The sequence below is a fragment of the Anguilla anguilla genome, chromosome 11 (assembly GCF_013347855.1).
Source record: "Anguilla anguilla isolate fAngAng1 chromosome 11, fAngAng1.pri, whole genome shotgun sequence".
NCBI lineage: Eukaryota > Metazoa > Chordata > Actinopteri > Anguilliformes > Anguillidae > Anguilla > Anguilla anguilla.
In genome coordinates, this window is record NC_049211.1 from 37528299 (window position 1) to 37552675 (window position 24377).

General features: G+C 49.0%; 2 protein-coding genes across 3 annotated transcripts in view; both read right to left on the reverse strand.

Annotated features, from left to right (window-relative positions):
• Positions 1-1565: 1565 nt before the first annotated feature.
• Positions 1566-23145, reverse strand: LOC118208045 (ubiquitin-like modifier-activating enzyme 1). 2 transcript variants are annotated; one of them, XM_035382309.1, is made up of 26 exons: positions 22849-23145; positions 18552-18668; positions 18185-18243; positions 17802-17970; positions 17533-17667; positions 17318-17424; positions 16753-16840; positions 16420-16552; positions 15992-16089; positions 14030-14176; positions 12982-13158; positions 12380-12487; positions 10235-10315; positions 9868-10020; positions 9090-9255; positions 8318-8514; positions 7539-7603; positions 7216-7411; positions 6776-6850; positions 6258-6447; positions 6073-6161; positions 5035-5127; positions 4461-4652; positions 3796-3897; positions 3369-3469; positions 1566-2918 (listed from the first exon to the last, which is right to left on the reverse strand). In XM_035382309.1, the coding sequence occupies exons 2-26, from the start codon at positions 18666-18668 to the stop codon at positions 2783-2785; spliced, it is 3174 nt and encodes a 1057-aa protein (XP_035238200.1). In that variant the 5' UTR covers positions 22849-23145; the 3' UTR covers positions 1566-2782. The 2 variants fall into 2 exon arrangements, with proteins under 2 accessions (XP_035238200.1, XP_035238201.1); XM_035382310.1 differs by lacking the exon at positions 22849-23145 and adding an exon at positions 20672-20960.
• A 447-nt stretch (positions 23146-23592) lies between these two features.
• LOC118207173 (caM kinase-like vesicle-associated protein) overlaps positions 23593-24377 on the reverse strand; it is a 24224-nt gene continuing 23439 nt past the window's right edge. The window contains exon 11 of the mRNA XM_035380494.1: positions 23593-24377. This exon is cut by the window's right edge and continues 927 nt beyond it. Coding sequence (XP_035236385.1) covers positions 24255-24377 — 123 coding nt within the window. The 3' untranslated portion in view covers positions 23593-24254.

Below are 24377 nucleotides of genomic sequence, written 5' to 3' on the forward strand. Positions count from 1 at the left end.
ATGTATGGCTACAAAGCGGTTAACACACACTTGCCTGTATTCAACAAACACTCGATCACAAATTTGACTTATGAGTAAATGAGAGAACTATCCGTTTTCTTCACAAATTCGTTATGTTAAGATAGCCTTAGTGATTGCTGAACTCGCCAAACTGAGAAGAAAAAAATAACTTGCTTTTAACAAAGGACATTTTTATTGAATACTAGCCACCATCTTACTCGCATTCACATTCGCATCACATACCCCCACAGTACGAACTGCAATGAGCACTGCCAAGAAAGGGGGAAGGCAGAAGTCCTTCATCAACTGCCACTTCCTGGGGTGAACGCCAGAAAAACACTGCAGTTTTACGGTCCCATCCTCTATATTACAGACCGACTGATACAGCAGCCCCCTAAAATCACCCGCCTGAATAAAATGGTTAACGTTGACAAAATGATCCAACATCAACCACAGGCTGCAATGGAGTAGCTGTTTAACACATTAGTGCAGGAGTCCTCAATCTGATCCAGAAAGGGCTGGTATGGGTGCAGGCTTTCATTCCAACCAAACAGTAACACACCTGATTCCACTAATCAAGGTCCTTAGCAAAGACTAGTGGTTGATTAGTAGAATCAGGTGTGTTACTGCTTGGTTGGAATGAAAACCTGCACCCACACCGGCCCTTTCTGGCGACTGAAGACTCACCTCTTCAGGCTGCACCTCTCCCCATCCCCCCTTACCTCCCTGTAATCTCTTAAATGACTGTAAGCTTAGGGTTGTAACTAGGTAGCTGTTTCGTAAGTGACTTAGTTAATGCACCAGTCTTAACTACTGCTTGTATTTTTGCATAGACTGCGTTGTCGCTGTTCTCGTTTGTGTTGGTGTTAATCAGTTTAACCTTCAGGGTCCAAGTTGAACTATGCAGTTGTTCCCTGCACTTGGACCGGTACTTCTCTCTAGGGTTTTCGTCATACTTGTTCCTGGTTATGGTTATACACTTCGTTGTACGTCGCTCTGGATAAGAGCGTCTGCCAAATGCCTGTAATGTAATGGATAAGATTGACAACCCCTGCATTAGAGGGTGAAGGCTGGATGGATGTCATGTAGTATCCTCATGTACATAAATCAGAGTATTCTGTGTTCAGTAAAAATAAATATGTAATAAGTTACAATTGAATTACAGATCTCTGTTTATAATTGTGTAATTAATGAATGTATAAATATGAGTAAAATATTCTTAAAAGAGGAACGTTTTTTTGTGCATTCTGCCGAGGACCCTCTGGGGATTCTTCAGAGACCCGCTGTGTTTCCCCAGACTCAGTTCGGGATCCCCTGCATTACCGCATACACACAGAACAAGACCAGGTCAAAACCTAGTATATGGCTGGACCTAACACACTTCATAACTCGGCCTACCAATGGTGTAACTTCATCACTCAGTCACAGACATTTGCGTTTATAGGGCTGGTCCCGCTGTTGCAGTCCAGCCAAAAAACCATTAAGTACCGTCAAAACTCGAGTAAAACCCACTCGCCCAGTCCCTTAACAGAACACTGAAACACGCATTCAATAAGAATCACAACAGCATTTTGACATCTTTATTCATTCTCACACTAAGTGCTCCCATTACACAATGTCACCTTTTCCTACTATATAACCGCTTGGAGTTACAAACACAGTAAAAAGAAAAGAGTTTCCTGTTCTACAATCTGTGGCCACAGCCGTGACCCAAATACACAGAATCAACAATCCTGAAGGATGTACATGGCCTTGCCCCTTACTCGCACACAGCCAGTAAGATAATAGAACAGGAATATTCACAAACTCTAATGCTGCTCCACTCACAGGAGAGCAGAGGAGGTGACTGACAGGAGGAGGGCCCAATAGCAAGGTCTGCTATGAGGGGAGGGGCCTGAAAGGAGGGGAGGTGCTTGATCAGCCTAATGGGAGCATTTTCTGGTCTGCGTGTCATTATTGCTAATAAACTCACCCCAAGGGCAAAACTAATGTATGCATCTTCTCACTAGTAATGATTAGAATGGTTTAACTCTGCATTTAACTATAGCTGCCAGTCATACAACCAATGTATACAAAATCATTCTCAAACTGAAATTTGACCAGAAACAAAAAGCATATATAATTTGAACCAAACACCATTATTCGGTACAGTGCATTATTGGGTTTCCAATAGTTCTATACCCAATTACTTAGTATGCTATGAGTGCTATTGCTGTTTAAAAATACATGACGGTGCTATACTCTTAAGTGAGAGGGGAAAGGGAGGAAGACCAAGACCTTTGTTAGTAAAATGGTAAAATGTAAATGACAGTTCTACCCACAGAACTAACGGAGGTGCTCTTCTCAGCAGGACACAGTGTCAGTGAGCATGTAGCAGGAGTCACACAGAGGCTTTGCAGTGTTGTAATCACTTTAATTGACAGGTAGAGTCAGAAGTCCAGTATAAAGCTCCCCGTCCCTCTCCCACTGTGTAAAATCCGCACAACCCACGCGTTACCGTTTAATCGCCGCTGACGACCCAGGCCCCGCCCCTTTCCTGCGCGGTCAGCGCTCGTGAGGCTCTGCCGGCCCTCGGGTGCATGCAATGATCAGCTACAGCGCTGTACCCGGGGGCCCCCAGAGCCAATCAGACTACCAGTGCTCCCTTTTCTTTCAAAAGGCCCACCTCCCCACCCACGCCTCAGCCCTCCCACTCGGTCCGCACCCCCCCTCCCATCGGCCGACTCGGTGAAAGGCACGCCCGACCCAGCCCCGCCCCCCCCTGCCCCGCCCCCCGGCCGTCTCAGCGAATGGTGTATCTGACGTAGGGCACCTCCACGTCCTCGTCAGTGTCGTCGTTACAGCACAGCTCAAACACAAGAGCGCCGATGTGCTTCCCCAGCTTCTTCTTGGAAACTTTGGTCACGATTTCCGTCATCCTGCGGGAAGAGGGATGATGTCACGTCGCCGTTCTTCACCCAGCGCTACACCAAGGTCAGAACGCCGAACCAAAAACACTTTACACCACTTTCAGTACAGCAATTATTTCAGCCGTGTGGACTGCAGTGTTCCTTCACAGAAGAAAGTTTGTTTTCACTTCACAGCATGCTGAGTGCTCACAGAAAAAAACCTGAAAATGTAAGGCATTAAACTAAAATTTTTCCTTAGTTTAATGCCTTAAATCAAAAATTGTGATGCGTCAGCCTCAGCTTCCAGCATTCTGCTTGCGTCAGCTTCACAAGCAATGAAGAACTCTAGAATTCCAACGAGTGGCAGAATTTAGAAAACTGAATGCAAACATTGAAAAGGCCACCTAGGCCTCCTGCTGTGTATAACCCCACCCGCACACTTTGACCCCTCACCCCACCCTACCCCACTGGTTTACTCACGGCATCTCCAGCCTTTCCTTGAGTTTGGCAGCCGGCATGAAGAAAGAATAGAGCATGGACACGCCCTGCGACAGCATGGTGATCTCCAGCTTGTGTTCGTTCTGTGCCGATAAAGAGCGAGGTCAGTGCAGAAACAGCCTTCAAACATGGCCGCTTCACCCTCCCTCAGACCAGTGACATCACTGCAGAAACAGCCTACAAACATGGCCGCTTCATCCTCCCTCAGACCAGTGACATCACTGCAGAAACAGCCTTCAAACATGGCCGCTTCACCCTCCCTCAGACCAGTGACATCACTGCAGAAACAGCCTACAAACATGGCCGCTTCATCCTCTCTCAGACCCTCAAAATGGGCTGTTCATTTCAGCTCATTTCGGGCAACGACACTGCTGTTCATTAGACCAATCAGACAGAGGCACGGACGTACCTTAAAGTAATCCAGGAACTGCCGGAGCGTCATCTCCTCCCCGCTGGGCTGGACCCCCCTCACCTCGAAACGGTCCCATAACGTCCACTCCGTCTCGTAATACTGAAACACAGTCCACCACGAGCTCAGCTGCATTCAGGCCTTGCGTTTGTAAATGGCTCTGCACAAAGTACATGCAAGGATGGCCCGGTGTGTCTGCATCTACAGTACCGTTACCCAGTCTGTTAGCTATGCATTTTCTTACGTAGTTCATTACCGATTTTGCCCATGGTGTTGATTGGTCCAGACAATTTTGCATGCACACTCCTGTTATTTTGTGAGAAATGCAGCCAGTTACTTCCTCTAACATTAGCAACTGTAACCAAAAGCAAACTGGCAGTATTTTCAGTGCATTCCAAAAAGCAAGAAAACATGCCTCAACTGTATTTGAACACTGCTATGCTATAATGTTTCACATTACCATAATACTACAACATTACTATGATATTTATTAATAACTGCCTTTACTCATGGTTGCGGTCCAGCCAAAAACAATGCACATGCAAGTCAAAAAGCCAAATTACGGAAACAACGCTGAATGGCTCCTTCAAAGCCACGGCGTCCCTCACAGTGGACTGTACTGATGGAGCTGATGTTGCTCGGAGGGCAGGTGGGCGGGGCCTCACCTTGTGTTTGGGCGCGGCGATTGGCTCGGAGAAGGCGAAGAAGGGCAGGGCCAGGTTCATGAAGCCGTTCTTGTAGGACTCCAGCCGGCGGTGCCCCTGCACCAGCTTCAGGAGCTCCAGGCACACCAGGCCCACCACCGCCGCCGTCGTCGTGGCGATGGCCGGGATGATCTTTCCGGCGATCAGTTTGCTCTGGGGGGGGGACACGGTCACGCGGTTCACTGGGGTGAGACGAACACGACGAAACCTTACGCGTTCTCGGCTGGAGTCCTGGTCTGGTTAACATTACTTATTTCTTTATTTTTAAATCAGCAATTCGGTACATTGGGTAAGAACAGGTATAAAACAAATTAAGAACATGTATTGTTGTGGTCCGACAGTAAACAAAGAAATCCCAGAATTAATATTGCATCTGTGCAGACCCTTCAAATGAAATGTTACGTTAAGCCTGTGTGTACTTGTTGAAATCAACAGATATTAAGTGCAGGGCAATTAACGTCTTCAATGTGGGGGAAATTTCACACATCTGTAGAGCAGGGTGATTTCATGTGTCTCTAGCTCATAGAGCTCATACCTTGTGCCGGTCAGCAGGTGGGATGTCGTAGTTCTCTGCTCTGAGATTGGACGCTGCCACAATGAAGTCCATGTGGAAGTTTGTGTCGTCGTCCTGGAAGGCAAACAGCCAATCCATCAAGGAGCCCCATACTTCCCTCCACTCATGCCCCAATGGAATCACTCAAAGGGGAGGGTTCAATCAATGTGACCTCACTAGCACACCCGGATATCTGACCCTTATTCCACACGGCAGCCATGCTGAACTGCTCATGGTCACACGCAGACACAGTCACGATCATAGTCACACGCAGACAGGGTCACGCTCACGATCACAGTCACACTCACGGTCACGCTCAGTCATACTCACGGTCATGCTCACAATCACGCTCACGCTCAGTCACACGCAGACAGGGTCACGCTCACAGTCACGCTCACACAGTCACAGTCACGGTCACGCTCACACAGTCACAGTCACGGTCACGCTCACACAGTCACGCTCACACAGTCACAGTCACGCTCACACAGTCACGGTCACGCTCACACAGTCACGGTCACGCTCACAGTCACGGTCACGCTCACACAGTTACGTTCACGCTCACACAGTCACAGTCACGCTCACGCTCACAGTCACAGTCACGGTCACGCTCACACAGTCACGGTCACGCTCACACAGTCACAGTCACGGTCACGCTCACAGTCACAGTCACGCTCAGTCATACTCACGGTCATGCTCACAGTCACGGTCACGCTCACACAGTCACGCTCACACAGTCACAGTCACGCTCACACAGTCACGGTCACGCTCACACAGTTACGTTCATGCTCACACAGTCACAGTCACGCTCACAGTCACGCTTACAGTCACAGTCACGGTCACGCTCACACAGTCACGCTCACACAGTCACGGTCACGCTCACACAGTCACAGTCACGGTCACGCACACAGTCACAGTCACGCTCACACCGTCACAGTCACGCTCACACAGTCACGGTCACGGTCACGCTCACACAGTCATGGTCACGCTCATGCCCATGCTCACGGAGCAGGGTCTCGGTACCTTCTCAAACTCAGCGGGGAAGAGTCTGATCTGGGTGGCCGCCTCCGTGCTGGGCAGCTGGGATTTCAGCTCCTCCAGGCGGGAGTCGTCTGCGAACAGGAAGAGGAGGCGTGAGACTTCCAGAGACGCCCGAGACGCCGTTCAGGCGCTCCCCGCGGCAGGTAAGGACGCGGGCGGCGGCTCACCCACGGACGCGTTGGCGCTCTGCAGCTCCTGGTCGGACACGTGGATCTTGACGCCGGAGCGGGGCGTGAAGACGGGCACGTCCACCTCGTTGAGCAGGCGCGCCAGGGCCGCCCGGTCGCGGCACGGGGAGATGCCGTACGTCTGGGCGAACAGGCTGGCCGCGGACAGGACGTAGTCCATGTGCAGGTCCTGAAGGGGGCAGACAGACAGGCCAGCGGCACCGCCACTCTTAGGGACGTGGGATCGGGAAAGCGCTGGGGTTCCAGTCCCAGTTGAGGGCGAAATGGGCGGTAATGTAGTACAGTGGCTAAGGAGTTGGTCTTGTAACCTAAAGGTCGCAGGTTTGATTCCCCGGTAGGACACTGCCGTTGTACCCTTGAGCAAGGTACTTAACCTGCATTGCTTCTGTGTATATCCAGCTGTATAACTGGACACAATGTAAGTCGCTCTGGATAAGAGTGTCTGCTAAATGCCTGTATGTAATGCACAGAAGGGGTGGGGGGGGCGCTTTACTCACATTGCTGGTGCTGAACTCCAGAGGATGGGGACATCTCTTCGGACCTGACCAGAAGGGGGCACCAGAACTGGTAAGCTGAGAGAGAAATAGAGGGGGGGCAATAAATAGCAATCCACACAATATATTTTCACTCCGTACCTGCTAAACAATCAAGTGAAGTGAAGTGAGCGAAACTAGGCCAGATCGGCAGAGCTAGGCCAGATGGGCGGAGCTTGGTCAGATGGGTGGAACTAGGCCAGACCGGCAGAGCTAGGCCAGATGGGCGGAGCTTGGTTGGATGGGTGGAGCTAGGCCAGACAGGCGGAGCTAGGCCAGATGGGCGGAGCTAGGCCAGACAGGTGGAGCTATGCCAGATGGGTGGAGCTAGGCCAGACAGGCAGGCCAGATGGGCGGAGCTTGGTCGGATGGGCGGAGCTAGGCCCGAGTGGGCGTGTCCGTACCTGTTCGGGCGGGAAGTTGTGCAGCAGCTGCCGGATGTTGTTGCTGTACTGGCACTGCCAGTGGTTGCGGGCCCAGGCCACGCAGTCGGCCCAGTCCCGCGGCCTCTCCACCACCAGGCTGCGGTGCACCGCCTCCAGCACCTCCAGCGGCTGGGCCCCCGGCAGCTTCAGCGTCCGCTCCATGAACTTGGGGTCTCTGCGGAGGGGGAGAGAGAGCGGAGAGAGACGGGCTCACTGCGCTGGCTCCGAGAGAGAGAGAGAGAGAGAGAGAGAGAGAGAGAGACCGCAGCGGAAAAATAAAACGGCTGAAAGGAGACACCTACGTCAGGTACTGCATGGCGTTCTCCGCTGGCTGCTTAAACAGACCCTCAAACTCGTCACGAGCCCACTGTGAGGGGGGGGGGGGGGGGGGGGGGGGAGGGAGAGAAAGGGGGAGAGAGAGTGAGAGAACAAATATATCATCTGTAAGAACTATGCACGAAGCACACAAAGTCTGAGAGCGAGAATCAGACATTAGGAGAAAGAGACGGACGCTGGCGGTGTGAGTGAGCGCCGCGGTCTGGGATGGAGTCGGCGCTGAGGCGTGGCGGCCCCACAGGGGCGGGGCGTTATTACGTTTGTGTCGCCCTGGGATACAGGAGGGACACAGGCAGGTAGGGAGAGCCAACACTTTTCAATGCCGGACCCACTCCCACTGCTGTCCGTCAGGTCGCCTGCGGCTAGCGCACTCCGCACACGCGTATGAGTGGGTCTCCTCCACCCCTTCCCTGCGAGTGCGTGGCTTTGTGGCTATGAAGCAGCTGGCTGGCTGGCTGGCGCGTTTCGGAAGAGAACCGCTTTCACTCTTCCGAGCTGCCGGAGGGGCTTCTTTTGAGCCGTTACATAGTTCACAAACAGGGCATTCCAAATTCGGGTGGGACTGGAGATGGCTAATTTACTTTGTGTTTTAAAATGTAATAAAAAATAACAAAACAAAAAAAAAGAAAGACAGAAACAAAATCAGAGAGAGAGAGGGAGACAGGCAGAGAGGGAGAGAGAAGGAGACAGGGAGAGAGAGGGAGAGTGAGTGTGTGCAGGGGGCAGTGGGGGAGCCCCTCCTGACCTGCAGCGTGTGCTCGATGGCGTTGGGGAAGTTCTTGAGGGTGCAGATGGGGATGGACTTCTCCGGGGGGTCCTGGCTGGAGCTGTAGGACTCTGTGAGGAAGGGGATGACCACCTGCACGTTGCCCTTAGTGCCCAGCGTGCCCGACTCCAGCAGCGGCTTCCGGTAGTACACACACCTGCGGTCCATGTACATACCTGCACACCAGAGAGCCAATACACACCCGTCAACAGCCTGTATACACGTATACACACACACACACACCTGCGGTCCATGTACATACCTGCACACCAGAGAGCCAATACACACCTGTCAACAGCCTGCACACACACACACACACACCTGCGGTCCATGTACATACCTGCACACCAGAGAGCCAATACACACCTGTCAACAGCCTGCACACACACACACACACACACACCTGCGGTCCATGTACATACCTGCACACCAGAGAGCCAATACACACCTGTCAACAGCCTGCACACACACACACACACACACACACACCTGCGGTCCATGTACATACCTGCACACCAGAGAGCCAATACACACCCGTCAACAGCCTGTATACACGTATACACACACACACACACACACACACACACGCGGTCCATGTACACACCTGCACACCAGAGAGAGCCAATACACACCCGTCAACCGCCTGTATACACACACACACACAACCTGCACATATACATACACACACACACACACCCACGCACACACACAGCAGCACTAACAGCACGTGCGGGTTGGCTGTAAAACGTACGCGCATCGACGTTGTCCAGGGCATTGGCGACACCGTGCAGCCCCTCCAGAAACTCGTCATCGTAGACCTTCTCGGTGTCGGGTCCGACCCGGTTCTGGTGGCCGGTGATGCGGATGGACGGATTCATCTGCCGGACTGCAGCTGCTGCAGTTTCACTTTTCATCCTCTGGGGGGCGACAGAGTTACAAACATTAGGCAATGAAACGGGTCCATCGCATTCCATAAAAATCACAGGCGAAGGCAGCACTTCTCAGCACTTCTCAGGAGGCGGGTATGGGTTGGGGTTTGGGGTTTAGGGTTAGGTTTGGGGTTTGGGGTGTGGAGTTGGGGGCTGGGGTTTAGGGTTGGGGGATTTTTGGGTTGGGGGGTTGAGGCTGGGGATTGGGGTTGATGCTGGGGTTTGGGTTTGGGGTTGGGGTTGGGGTTGGGGTTTGGGTTTGGGTTTGGGTTTGGGTTTGGGGTTGGGGTTGGGGTTGGGGTTGGGGTTGGGGTTTGGGGCTGGGTGTTAGGGTTAGAGGTTGGGGTTTTCGGGTTTGGGGGTTGATGCTGGGGTTTGGGTTAGGGTTAGGGTTAGGGTTAGGGTTTTGGATTGGGTGTTAGGGTCAGAGGTTGGGGGTTTGCGGTTAGGGTTAGGGCCAGGGCTAGGTTTAGAGTTGGGTTCAGGGTTAGGGTCGGGGTCAGGGCTAGGGTCGGGGTTAGGGTGCGGCCCAGGCCATGGCTGGGTCGGGCTGTGCGGTGGGACAGGACAGCAGCTGCACGCAGGCAGGGACAGACTCACCGTTACGTCTGAGGGACGGAAGAGGAACTGCCGGTTCAGGTTGGACTTCTCTATGGTGTCCATGTCGGTGACGATGACCTCGCCCTCGCCGCTGGCCAAGCCAATCATAGCAAAGTTCTTCAGCAACTCGCAGCCAATGGCACCCGCTCCCACCTGCGACAGCACCACAGACTCATTACACACACACACACACACAAAACGTAGAGCCACACATACTGACACACACACACACACACACACTGAGCCACACACACAACTTACAGCCACACATACTGAGCCCCACACACACACACACACACACACACAGGGACGTGCTGCTGAGTCACAGAACAGGGAGGCAGCACGGGACACACAGATGGATTCTCACCAGGAAGTATCTCTGCTTGGCCAGCTCGTCCTGCAGCCTGGTACCAAACACGGCAATCTGGCCGTCATAGCGACCGTTCCTCTGGGAAACGGATGGGTGGGGGGGTGGGGGGGAGAAATGGAGAGAGGAGGATGGTTGGGTGGGGGGGAGAAATTAAGAGAGGAGGATGGGTGGGTGGGGAGGGGGACGGAGAGAGTAGGGGGAGAAATGAAGAGAGGAGGATGGGTGGGTGGGGAGGGGGACGGAGAGAATAGGGGGAGAAATGGAGAGAGGAGGATGGGTGGGTGGGGAGGGGGACGGAGAGAGTAGGGGGAGAAATGGAGAGAGGAGGATGGGTGGGTGGGGAGGGGGACGGAGAGAGTAGGGGGAGAAATGGAGAGAGGAGGATGGGGGAGGGGGAAAAAGAAAATATTTAACCAGGTTAGTCTCACAGAAATTAAAATCTCTTTCACAAAAGAGACTGGGAAACACAAGCAGTGGCACAGTTCCAGCACATAAAAACAGATAACACAACACCATGCACACTACAGGCTAAAAATAAGGTGGGAAGCATATTGGAGCTGTTTGCATTCCTTCCACACAATGACTATCAAGCTTTTCTATTTGCAGAGTGAAGCCAGTTTTGATAGGTTCCCCTTAACTTTAACAGAACCTCATGCAGCGATCGGTGGACTCACTGGAGAAGATGCCGGTGGGTGGATAATCACGCACTCTATTTGCTAATATTAGGTCAATAAAAGCAGGCTCGGCAGGGCGCCTGGCAGTCGCATCGCTGGTTTAATCAGGGCTTTTCGGCTGCTTTTGATATCAGGACCCCCCACCCAGGTTCAAAGGTGTCCTTCGGACCCCCGTCATAACTTCAAAAGGGTTATATATAATTTTTTTTTTTAATTAAAAAAAAGGTTTTGCAAAGGTTGCAGACAGTGGGGGGAGGGTTTAATCAACTGGGTAAGACTTAACGCGTTTTAATTTAACCAAGCACAGCATAAATCACCCATTAGAACCACTTCATCATTAATCATCATTAATCAATCTAAACAACAGTGGAGAGAGGGAGTTAAGGGATTCAACTTTCTGTAACAATCAATCAAATTTAAACTTAGGGACAATTATCAGCATTTAATTTGTTTCCATAAGTAATTACCTGTGTTGATGTGATGACTGAGTCGCTTTAAAAGGACACTAACTTCAGCGCTCTTAGTCAGAGAGACCTACAGTACTAACGCTAGTGTGCAGAGCTCACTCACAGAGAGACCTACAGTACTAACGCTAGTGTGCAGAGTTCACTGAGACCTACAGTACTAACGCTAGTGTGCAGAGCTCACTCACAGAGAGACCTACAGTACTAACGCTAGTGTGCAGAGCTCACTCACAGAGAGACCTACAGTACTAACGCTAGTGTGCAGAGCTCACTCACAGAGAGACCTACAGTACTAACGCTAGTGTGCAGAGCTCACTCACAGAGAGACCTACAGTACTAACGCTAGTGTGCAGAGCTCACTCACAGAGACCTACAGTACTAACGCTAGTGTGCAGAGCTCACTCACAGAGAGACCTACAGTACTAACGCTAGTGTGCAGAGCTCACTCACAGAGACCTACAGTACTAACGCTAGTGTGCAGAGCTCACTCACAGAGAGACCTACAGTACTAACGCTAGTGTGCAGAGCTCACTCACAGAGAGACCTACAGTACTAACGCTAGTGTGCAGAGCTCACTCACAGAGACCTACAGTACTAACGCTAGTGTGCAGAGCTCACTCAGAGACCTACAGTACTAACGCTAGTGTGCAGAGCTCACTCTCAGAGAGACCTACAGTACTAACGCTAGTGTGCAGAGCTCACTCACAGAGACCTACAGTACTAACGCTAGTGTGCAGAGCTCACTCACAGAGAGACCTACAGTACTAACGCTAGTGTGCAGAGCTCACAGAGAGACCTACAGTACTAACGCTAGTGTGCAGAGCTCACTCACAGAGACCTACAGTACTAACGCTAGTGTGCAGAGCTCACTCACAGAGAGACCTACAGTACTAACGCTAGTGTGCAGAGCTCACTCACAGAGACCTACAGTACTAACGCTAGTGTGCAAAGTTCACTCACAGAGAGACCTACAGTACTAACGCTAGTGTGCAAAGTTCACTCACAGGGGCGCACTCCTCCTCAGACAGCGTCGCACCGTCAGCCTCGGGCAGACACTCCAGCGCATCAAAATACAGCCACTGCACGATGGGCATGAACTTCCCTGTGCAGGCCTGCGGGGGGCAGAGTGGAGTGCAATCAACACCAACAACACTGTGCAGTAACACTCAACCACAAGACTCAGTAACAACATCTAGGTTAATACAATAAGGTCTGGAGGCTGGATTTGGGTAGTGCAGTGTGAGTGTGGTGGCTGTACTAGTGTAGTATGGTGAAGTGCGGGGACTGGACTAGGTTAGTACAGCAAAGTGTGGGAATTGGACTGGGTTAGTACAGTGAACTCTGGAGCCTGGACTAGGTTAGTACAGCGAACTGTGGGGACTGGGCTAGGTTAGGACAGCGAACTGTGGGGACTAGGCTAGGTTAGTACAGTGAATTGTGGGAACCGGGCTAGGTTAGTACAGCAAAGTGTGGGGACTGGGCTAGGTTAGCGCAGTGAACTGTAGGGACTGGACTAGGTTAGCACAGTGAACAGCGGGGACTGGACTAGGTTAGTACAGCGCAATGCAGAGGCCAGATAATGTTGACACTGAAGGGTGAAGTTTACCTTCATGACCTCCTGCGCAGCCAGGCCCCCAATGAAGGCATTGACTGGGGCTAGATCACCTGCGGCCAGGTAGGCTAGCTTCCTCAGCAGACCTTCATCCAGCTGCTCCAGTTTGGCCCCGTCTGACTGAGAGGCATTTACTGTGTTGGACAGGCCCACCAGCTCATCTGCGTCCGCCTGAAAGAATCACAGGCAGTCAGGCATACAGAATCACACACTTGATCATCTAGACTAGAGAATCACAGACACACTCACTCATCTAGACTAGAATCACAGACACACTCGCTCATCTAGACTAGAATCACAGACACACTCGCTCATCTAGACTAGAATCACAGGCACACTCGCTCATCTAGACTAGAGAATCAGAGACACACTCAATCATCAAGAACAGAGAATCACAGACATTTGCTCATCTAGAGAGAATTAGACACATTTGCTCATCTAGAATCAAACTCAATCGTTCATCAAAAATCATAGTCTCGCAAAGTCATCTAGAGAATCACAGACACAGTCTCATCTAGAGAATCGAAGTCTCACGCACTCACACTCATCTAGAGAGAATCACAGATATTTGTTCATCTAAAGAATCACAGACAAACACACTCACCTAGAGAGAAACACAGACAGTCACCTATCTAAATAAAAGACACACTAGGGAATCACAGATACACTCATCTAAACAGAACCACAGACACACTCACACATATAAAAAGAATCACTTGATTAGACACTTGCTCATAGAGAAAGAGGATCACAGACACAGAATCTCACACATTTGTTCATCTAGAGAATCACAGACAAATCGGTCTGCAGAATCACAGACACACTCATACAGAGAATCACAGTCCAGACAGTGTTAACGGGCACAGACACTTTGTGAAGGGAGGGGCACAGACACTTTGTGAAGAAAGGGGCACAGACACTTTGTGAAGGGAGGGGCACAGACACTCTGTGAAGGGAGGGGCACAGACACTCTGTGAAGCGAGGGGCACAGACAGTCTCCAGAGGACTCTGTGTGACGCAGGCAAAGAGGGCGCAAGGTCACCTGGTTCCAGGGCTTGGGGAGGCGGCCATGTTTGTCCTGGAAGGCGTGCAGGGCCTGGAATCCTACGTGCAGCTGGCCCGGTCGCTCAAACTTGGCGAAGTCCGTCAGCACAAACTCGGGAGCCGACATGGAGGCCGACAAGGATTTCTACAGAGCACAAAAGCAAAAGTTTAATCTTCACCTCTCAATACACCATCACAAGGGAGTACTGTCATTTCCATCTTTAATTATACCTGACGCAGTAGCAAACACTCAAACTTCAGACTTAGGCTGCATTCACACCAGATCAGGCAATGCGGCACCTTGCCGCAGGGCTGTGCGGCGGTGTGGGCGTGTCACTACATGGCCCATTTGTGTGACGTTGTGTTGTGAACTTTAACCCCCCCTCCATTTCCTGTCCGCTAACTCAAAAAAAAAAAAAAAAAAAAGGGACACAAACGCCAACCGAAGGAAGCTTCTTGCTATCATTATTTTGCAGCGTAGACTGCCAGCCAGACGCAGACGTCGAAGTTGGGTACACAAAATAAACCAAGCGAGGACACAATTGGGAGAGTATCATCGTTTGGCCCATGAACTCCATAGTGCTAGGTACAATAAACGAACATGCAAAAACTGCTGAACAGCGAATCTTTTATACAGCTTAATTCCGATGTTCGGAATTGATATTCAGCTAGTAATTATTGTTTCGGTACTCATCCCATTACCCAGTACTGTCAAATCACGATGACGATCATAAAGTCAAATCTTACGAAATGAATCGCGTCAGTAATTCATCTGACAGTTGCTCGGTAAACAGCGGAATGCTACATGGTAATTTAAACAACTTACGTGATTGGCCACTGCAGCGTGACGTCAGGTTGCGTTCCGGCAAAAGTTGATTCTGGTTCAACTTTCTTGCCGCAGGCCGCTGCGTTTTTTTTTCGGTACCCCATGCGGTCCCCACCCCGCAGCCTATACGCACTTTGCCCATTCAAATGAATGGGAAGACTGCCGGTTTTACCATATTGCCTGATGTGGTGTGAATCCAGCCTGAGGATATTTCCGGGAATTTGTTTTCTTTTTACCATTTTTTATCTTTTGGGTGTTGCTAAGACAGCTAATCAGCACCAAGACCTTGCAGCTTCCATGTGATTGACAAAAACACATTACATGATCACATTAAACTGTGCAAACCTTACTGCTGATTGGCTGTTTTTTTATTAACACCCAATAAACGCGCTCTCTGAAGTTTGAGTGTTAACTAGGTCTAATTAAAGATGAAAAGATGAAAAGAAAGGCAACACACCGCATGGTGGCCATAAACGCCCTGCCTGCACGACCTTGGTCCTGGAGGGCCAGAGCACTGGTTCTCACTCAACAGATCAAATAAAGCATTTACACAGTTAATTCCACCAGGGCTCCTGCTGTTTTGAAGACACTATTTTCCAGGAAGATTCAAGTAAACGGAACGTAACATATAAATGGAGAAAGTGATATTGTGGCCCTGGGGAGGGAGAGAGCCTGATTGCAATCCTTGATTGGGAGATAGATTGCAATCACAGACCAGGGCACCTGTGGTTTTGGCTTAAAACCTTACATTAAAAAAAATTTCCGGGACAACTAATCGTTATTCGGGTTATGTAGGTAATTTTATCATTTTATATGACTTTTCCATGACTGAAAAAAATGCATTAAAAAGGTCTAGGATTTCCAATATGGGTGGAAACCATGACAAATAACCTGGTTTCTTAAATCTAGCCAGCGGACTCCAAAGCCCTCGAGGCCCAGGCCAGCAAAGCCTCTAGCCTGCGATTGGCTCTGAAGCTGTCGAGGCCCAGGCCAGCAAAACCTCTAGCCTGCGATTGGCTCTGAAGCCCTCGAGGCCCAGGCCAGCAAAGCCTCTATGTGCATGTGTGCATGTGAGACACTGCAGTGACTGTGAAACGTGTGAAGCACGGTCGGGGTTGCGGACGCTGCACTCACAAAGCTCATCTCCTTGGGCATCTTGACCTGGGAGACGATGCCTCCTCTCACATACTGCGAGAGCTCGCTGGTGTCGCCGATACTGAAGGTGTAGGGACCTGGAAAGACAGCGTGCGAGCGATTTCAGAGACAGCCAACCAGCTGTACGGGCAGTCCGGTCTGCGCATGCCATTGGTTTATGGAAAGCGAATGAATGACTATAAACAAATCTAACGTCACGAAGAAGGACAATTCAGCTGATGGGCAACTGATGGGGGGAAATGTGTGTGAGTACATGCAGGTGAATATGTGCAGTTGAATGGGAGTGTGTGTGTGTGTGTGTGTGTGTGTGTACATGCAGGTGAATGTGTGCAGTTGAATGGGAGTGTGTGTGTGTGCGTGTGTGTGTGTGTGTACATGCAGGTGAATGTGTGTAACTGGAGTCTCACCCAGAACTTTGATCTCTTTGGGCTTGCAGCCGTTCAGCTCGGTCATGCCCTGCACCTCACTGAAAGTCACGTGATCACCGCTCTCGAACCCGTGCCGAGCCTCGTCCAGGCACGTCACCACACCCACGCTATCCTGAGTCACATGACAGAACAGACCCACCACACCACAGTGACTAAAAAGCACAACCGTTGGCCGTCCAGAAAACAACAGACTGCAACCGTAAAGCAAGACATGGCCCTTCATAACAGACAAGAGAGTCAGTGTTCTACAGACAGCTGTGCACTACTGCGTGAGCAGAAGAGAAGGACGGAGAGAACCCAAAGATCACTGACCTTGGTGACCATGGAGACCATGGTACTGAGGGGCTGCTCACCGTTGGTGTCGTACACGACCATGTCCCCAAAATCACAGAACAGCTGCCTGCAGAGACCATGTGGGCATCATTCACAAAACCCACAACACTGTGTGTGGACGGACGGGGTAGTATAAAGAGGTAAGGATCTGGGGTCTTGTAACTTAAAGGTTGCAGGTTCAATTCCCAGGCAGGACACCGCAGTTGTGACCATGAGCAATGTACGTAACCTGCATTTCTCCAGTATATAAACTGCTATATAAATGATAAGGTAAAAATGCAATGTAAACGATATGTAAAAATGTTGTGTCTGGATAAGAACATCTACTGAATGCCTGTAATTGTAGTGTATACCATTCGCCACCTCCAAAAACACATCTTTCACCATCTCCTTTATTATTAAAGAACACTCATTCATTACTAAAACTCTTTTTTATTTTGTGTTCGCAAGATAGACAGACGGCACAAATCGCTAGTAAGTAAATAGCGAGCACGTGCGGACGGTACTAAAGGCGGTCAGCTCAGGTAAGCGTTCAGCCACTCACCCGAAGAGGCCCCGCGTGTCCGCGACGACCAGCTTGACGCCTTTGCTGTGGCACTGCTCTCCAATGCGCAGCTGCTCCTCCAGGCCGGAGTTGGTCAGAACCACGACCTGCGAAAGGAAGACAGGGTCAGAGACGTGCCGCGGCGGCGCCAGCGAGCGCACGCGCGCGCGTTCGGTTCCGCGTTCCGCGCGTCAGCGCAACGGGGGGGCTCGGACCTGGAAGGCGGACAGGAAGTCGTCGGTGAGCGGCCCGGTGTAGGCGGTCACCGGCACGTAGCTGTTGAGCTCGGCGAGGCGCGGCTGGCTCACTTCGGCCCGGTTCTGTCCCAGGTCCCCCTCGCGCAGGTAGAACTGGAGGAGGAAGCAGACAGGCGCGGTCAGCGTGTTTGTGCGGGAACGCAGGGCCCCGTTATCGCCCCCCCCCCCCCCCCCCCCCCCCCCCCCCCCCCCCCCCCCCCCCCCCCCTCGGCGTCACGACCTCTGACCTGCGAGGAGAGGTCCCTCCACTCGGCGGCGCCCTGGTCGTGGACGGTCACGGACTTCACGCCGCCCAGTATGACGTTCTTGGCGATCTCCACGCCCAGGCCCCGCATGCCCGAGATCAGCACGTTGGAGTTCTGCATGCGCTTCATGGCGTCGTGTCCGAGCACGTAGCTGCGGAAGCGAGGCGGGGGGGGGGGGGGGGGAGGGGGGGAGTTCAAACGGGAGAGCTCGCCACCGAACGCCTCACCGGCGAGGCGAGGAACAGACACCACACACACATCCTAGTGCACAGGCTACGCAGGTTCACGTGCACAACGCAAACTTCAGTCACTGACTGCGCCTCTGTGAGGGGTGTATGGACGGACGGACGGACCGGGAGACTTACAGCTGCCGGGAGTAGAGGCCTTCATCGATCTCCGCTTCGTTACCATTGTTAGCCATGCCCTGGAAACGCACAGACAGACCAGAATAAAGCAGGGATTAAACAGGCACTTCAGATCAGCTTCATCTCATGATCCAAGCGCCGAGCTTACCAACACATCCATGTCGATGTCATTTCCACACAGTAATGCTGTGTGTGTGTGTGAGTGTGTGCGCACGCTTGTGTGTGCAATGTTCCAAGCACCAAGCTTACCAACACATCCATGTTGATGTCATTTCCACACAGTAATACTGTGTGCGTGTGTGTATGTGTATGTGTGTGTGTGCACGTGCGTGTGTGTGTGCGTGCGCGTATGTATGCATGTACTCACGTTCTCAGGAGTGTGGGTCGGTTGACTTCTGACAGAGTAGGAGGAGGAGCAGTGTGGCACCGTCTTGGTCTCGGATCCTGACACGCGACGCTTCTTGGACAGCGGGGAGCTGGACATCTGGAGATTTTCACAAAGCCAGCTTTGAGCTTACAAGCCAACTGGCACAACTTTTGTGGTCAAATAAGGGCAGAAACAGGCCCAAATTTCAGCACTGGACAGCTCCTTTCACTCAGGGTAATAAATGCATACACACAGGACAGACAGACAGCATGCCTGCACATCTCATTCCTATGACATGAATATAATCATTTTAAAACTTGGATCTATAACACTGGTTCACAAATTTGAAAGTGGTTTATGGTTTGACTAAAGGGTTTCAATTAATCAATATATTCAGTTTGTTATAGATGCTCAGTTCCCTTATTCTAACTTACATGCGCAGTTATATTAATGACCACGTTGGCAGATTTTTAAATAACAAGTCAAGTGTAATAGATATGCAGTACGAAGCATGAAAGTGCGTGAAAAGAACAAAATTTCACGTCTAACAAATAGCTCACTTTAAAGCCAATATATCAATATTGTTTCCATTACAATACCCATTACAGGCCTTTTTCATTTGTCATTCAGACATGGTTTCAAAAAGATCCGGTACAGGAAGAGCGAAATTAATGTGATTGTCACAGTAAACTCGTTTGAGCTGCTGTGTCATAAGCAGTAAAAACGGGACAAAACCTAAAAGGTGGCAGTAAAATCAAACCGCACTGCTGCTGCAGCAGTCCATTTCAGCGTAAGCACTTCCGCAGCCGGTTACTCATTAAAATAGGTGCAAATGGTCAAATATTCTTCGAAACTGAAATTAAACGCAAGGACTTGCTAAATGCGTCGACGATGCATTCAAAGCCCTGCGCTTCGGATAGGTTTTCAAATGGCCAAAACACCGCATTCTGACTGCGCTGGGTGAGATAATATTGCTATTAATATGCCCAAGCATCACTCCAGAGCCAGCGGAAGGGTGTGTTTAGGTAAGCAGTGGCTAGCGGGTTCCTCTTTTACAAAAACGCTGATTCATTCAAAACCAGCTGCAGATACGATGCGTTAGTTTATTAGCGACTTGGCTGTCAGCTTTCTATAAATACAGCTAGCATGAGAGCTAACCCCTAAACATTATCTACATGTCACCCGTAGCTACTTTTCGTAACAAGCACCGATGGCTTAATGTTTAGATGCCTAATTAGCTAACTCCAGATAACAGATGTAGACAGTCGTATTTGCTTTCGAAAGTGTGCTAGCTTGCTAGCTGTAGACTACTGCAATATTTATAGCTAGGTCGAATCCCAACAAAAGACCTTGTAGTTCGTTGGAGTGGGAGGCTCTTTTTAATGATGGTTTGGCGTGGTAGGCCAGTAAGAGTTAAATAAATAGAAAGATGTGTCCCCTAACGTTAGCTCGATTTCTACCGGCCAAGTCATCACAGACATTAAGACACAGTACCCAGTCATCTACTTCCTAGTATGAGGCTAAAGTGAAACACAGGCCGCGATCGCGTCATTCATTTAATTTTTTTAAAATCTGCCCAGCAACTTGGCAAACTAGCTGTAAGCGAACTAAAAAACCGATCTGACTTTAAGCATATTTTCATTATCGGAGAGTCAAGAACACACGATAATGTCACATTACAGAATTACTATGGTTATGCAACCCCCGTGTAACTTCAGCGTGGTTGGATTCATGCCTTAAGCAGTTAGTTAGCTAACGTTATATATTGATTCATTCAGGGAAAATAAATAAAAAAATCTTAGCATTCTCGCTAGCGCTCGCAATCTTGCTAGCTAGCTACCTGTCCTGGGCCTAACTTCTGTCGCTGTGCTAACTAGCTAACTACACCCAGTTAGGCTAGAATACTTTGTTCATATTTGATATCTAACGTCCAGCGTTAGGTTAAATTAGACACGTAGACCTAGCTAGTTAGCCACCAAACCTAAAAGGACACATTAACGTCTCGAACGGAAAATACAACACACAAGCTAGTCAATGTGAGGAGGCAAACATTATGTTAAATCTGAAAAATATTTACAGCCTCTACGGCTAGTAACATGCAATGACCAGCAATATCTTACCAATAATCCTTCCCTGCTCCCTCAGTGACAGCAAACCGCTCCTTTTTATTCGACTAGCTATGACAACTTGGATTTTTCAACGGGATAGAAAGAAATACAGGAAGCCAAATAAAAGAGCAGTAATCAAAGCGTTTGTGGTCGGAGATCCTTTCCTAATGTTAACTGTCGAGTCACTGTAACTAGTGCAGATGCCAGCTAGGTATGTAGCTAGCTAGCTAGGTTGCGTTGTCGTGCCTGTATTGTAGACTACACTGTTCCGTAGCGGTACTGTACAGCAATCGCGATCACAATCAAAATGGCAGCTGAGGGCCAAGGGGCGTGGCTTATGAAATATTAAGGCAGAGGGCGGGGCTACCGCGCTCTCAACAAACTCTGGGTTCTCCACATGTGCGAAGTATAGGAGCGTTGGCTAAAACTGCAAACAATCTTTGCAAACCGCTGGATACTTATCCGTCACACGTAACATTATATTAACACCTTTACCTGGTGGAGAAAGTAGTGCGAAACAAAGGCAGCTCATTCCTAATACATATATACGATATACGGATAAATCAAGGTCTTAATGAGTCAAAACACTTCAAATCTGTTACCGCTTTTATATTTTAAAATGTATGAATTACGTATAGACCTACAAGTCTATTGTGGATGCACTGGCCAGCTATTTTTACTTTACGGTTTTGCTCGAGACACTTTCAGAACTGTCCACAAAAGATCACAGGCAATTGTGTAAACTCTCGTACATTACAATTACTTCACTAACGTCCCAGAGACCTTAATGGCAGTGTTTGAATCGTGAAGTACTTACAGTAGCTAGCATAATAATCCATTGGGAACACTGATCGTTGGGCTGAACCCGTCCAAATCCTGCATGGCTATAAGTAACACAGCTAACACGTTAATTTAATAAAACATACTTTCGTTACTTTGGGTTGTCTATAAACTGTTCTTTCGGAAAAGGCGGAAGACTGAATTGAAATTGGACTGTAGCAACCCTGCACCTCAGTCGTAAAATGGGGGTTCGCCCCCGACCGACCCAGCTGTCAATAAAAAACGTATACCTGAATAAATTGTCATATTATAATAGCAAGCAGTTTCTATAGCTAGCGGTTTTTATGGCCTGGAAAACCAGATATATATTGTGCCACTGGGCAGGGTCTTGTAAATACGTGTAAATACGTAGATGTACGAATAATACATCATATAGCTAGGCTTCGACATCGACACAAGTCCGTGTTAATGCACGTTAGCTAGCTAGCATTAGCCATAATCATTCCAAAAAACATCAACATGAACGTTAGCTAGCCTGTTATCGCTGCACATTGAAAGCCGCTGACTGAACAAGAGGGTTCGACTAGCTCGCTATGGGTCGGAATTTGTGCAAATTAGTTAACATTAGGCAGTTGAGACTGAAACGCATGTGTTGTTGGGGGATGGGGGTGATTGATGACAAAGGCCCAAGTGGGCCGCTCGGTGCCCGGCGCACAACTAGAAAGAAGGCCGGGGGTTCGGTTCTTGTCTAGCAGAACACATCTACATTTTACCCACATTAGCCAACATCAGCCAGCTAGTTATAGCCATCGCACCCAATCTCACTCATCCCCACTTGGAACAGTTCACAGCAAATAAATGGAATCGAATTAAGATAGTAAGATACACAGCAAGAACGTTCGCTACATAGCTAGCGCTGGCTAATATCTGTTGGAATACTCATCGGATAGCTAGATAGCCGACTTAAGTCATTGGAGAGAAAAAAACGAGACACAACCACCTCTCTCATTAGGGCTAACGTACTCAACACGCTAACCGCTTTGGTAAGGTGAGGGGCGCCGCTGATTGATGCCAGAAAGCAAACCTAAACTACCTACCTGGCTACACTAAAATGTGGGGTTCAAACGCATTACCTCGAATATAAGATGTAAAGTATGCTAATGCTATAATATTAGCGACGTTAGCTAGATATTGATATCCCCACTGGCCAGCACACCACATACATTTCTCATTCCAACACCCTTCATTCGCTCCCCAAACTAACCCCAAAGCCCAAAACATTAGCCACATTAACCAACTAGCTTGGTAGAAACTTGCATGTTCGGCAGATGCTAATTAAGCGGATGGTGACATTTAATATAAATCCATAAAGTACTTCAAGAAAAAATATTATTAACTTGCTAACTTACCACATCCGATGTTACTCAGGCCCGGTCCGCGGTATCAAAAATAATGTATTTACCCCAGAAAGAAAAAACAACGTCAAAGAATAAGCTAGATAAGCTATTTGATCTCCCTGGTGCGTAGAGGTTAGCTTGTTAGCCAGCTCGATTTGTCAAGGCAGTGGGATATAGGTGACTATATCCACAGTAATTGATAAACACTACCCGGCTATTCCCAGCACAACTACCAGATAGCTAGCTGGCCCCCTCACTTCTCTGCCAGCGCGCGTTGTACGGAAATCAGAAAAGAGCAATGTAGAAACATGTGCAGATCGAGTTGAGTTTTGGACAGAGAATTGCATCTAATCTTTGAACTAGGGAATTATGTATTACTTTTCTTTCCTTTGAAATATGTTCAACCCCCAGCACCAACACATCTACTTAGATTATACATTATTAAGGTAATTCTATCAATTTTTTAAAATTTAAAACAGCGATATAATAGTTCTATTACATTTAAAAATATGTGCAACTTACGAACTCCCCCTCTTGTGGTTATGACTTAAATCGTCCAGAGGTTACCCCGGCACTGTGACACATGGGAACTGTAGTCTTTATATAAAAATTCGTCCGAATATTTTTTGGCAACCCGTATTTCTAGAAAATGTTTTCAAGAAATGAGCATTATGAACAGCTGTAGCTGGTTCGTTTCATCTTAGTTTAAGTATTATTAACGATAAGCAATAACATAACGCACACAGACACACGGCAGAAGTTTTAACTTAGAGTTTTATTGTATTATAGCTGTAAGATTAATGACAAGTTAATGACACAAACAGAGGCTGTTTATAGGGCTACATAATCTGCCATTCATCAATGGAATATAATGTAAAATAATCTGCATAGAAGACAAACAGAAAAACAAAAGTCATACCAGTAGACCTGTTGGAAATCCATCTTAAATACAATGGCAGGTTATATGTATACATATTTTTTACAAGGTAAAATAAGATATTCATGAACTGTACAGAAGAAATTCTAACAATTTGCAGACTTTCAATCAAGCTTTTTAGTCTGTGCCAAGATGCATTACCAGCTAATTTCACATTCAATAACACACACACACACACACACGCACACACATTCCTCATTTCTCACGCACATGCTGTCAGTGTACTGGGGTGCTGCTAACTGGGTGCAGTACATATGAATTGGTCATCAGCACTACATGGCTGTACTGTACCTACTACCTAGTACCTATTTTGCCTTCTAGGGTGCACTGTAGTATGTATGCTTTATCCAGCAGATGCTAAGTTGAATTAGCCATGTATACACCGTGTGTATGCATACCTCTATATTTACATCAGTTTGCCCGTGGTATAGAAACAGGTGTGCATACCTGTCAGCATGTTTCTCATGCGTAACACAGGACCTCAGAGTTCTCTACCTGACTGGCTTCCCCTGGGTGGTAGGCGTGGCCTGCCAACAGCCACTGGGCCATCCTTTCCTTCCTGAGAGAAAGTCTGCTGGTGGGTAGGTGGGGAGGGAGGGGGGGA

Bases quoted from the DNA above. Each gene is read 5' to 3' on its own strand.
- LOC118208045 (XM_035382309.1), bottom strand. From the start codon at position 18,668: ATGTCCAGCTCCCCGCTGTCCAAGAAGCGTCGCGTGTCAGGATCCGAG. The intron at 6,162-6,257 runs GTGAGCCGCCGC...TCCTGTTCGCAG, and splicing joins GAGCGCCAACGCGTCCGTGG to ACGACTCCCGCCTGGAGGAG. The intron at 3,898-4,460 runs GTGAGGCCCCGC...ACTGTGTTTCAG, and splicing joins TCGCCGCGCCCAAACACAAG to TATTACGAGACGGAGTGGAC.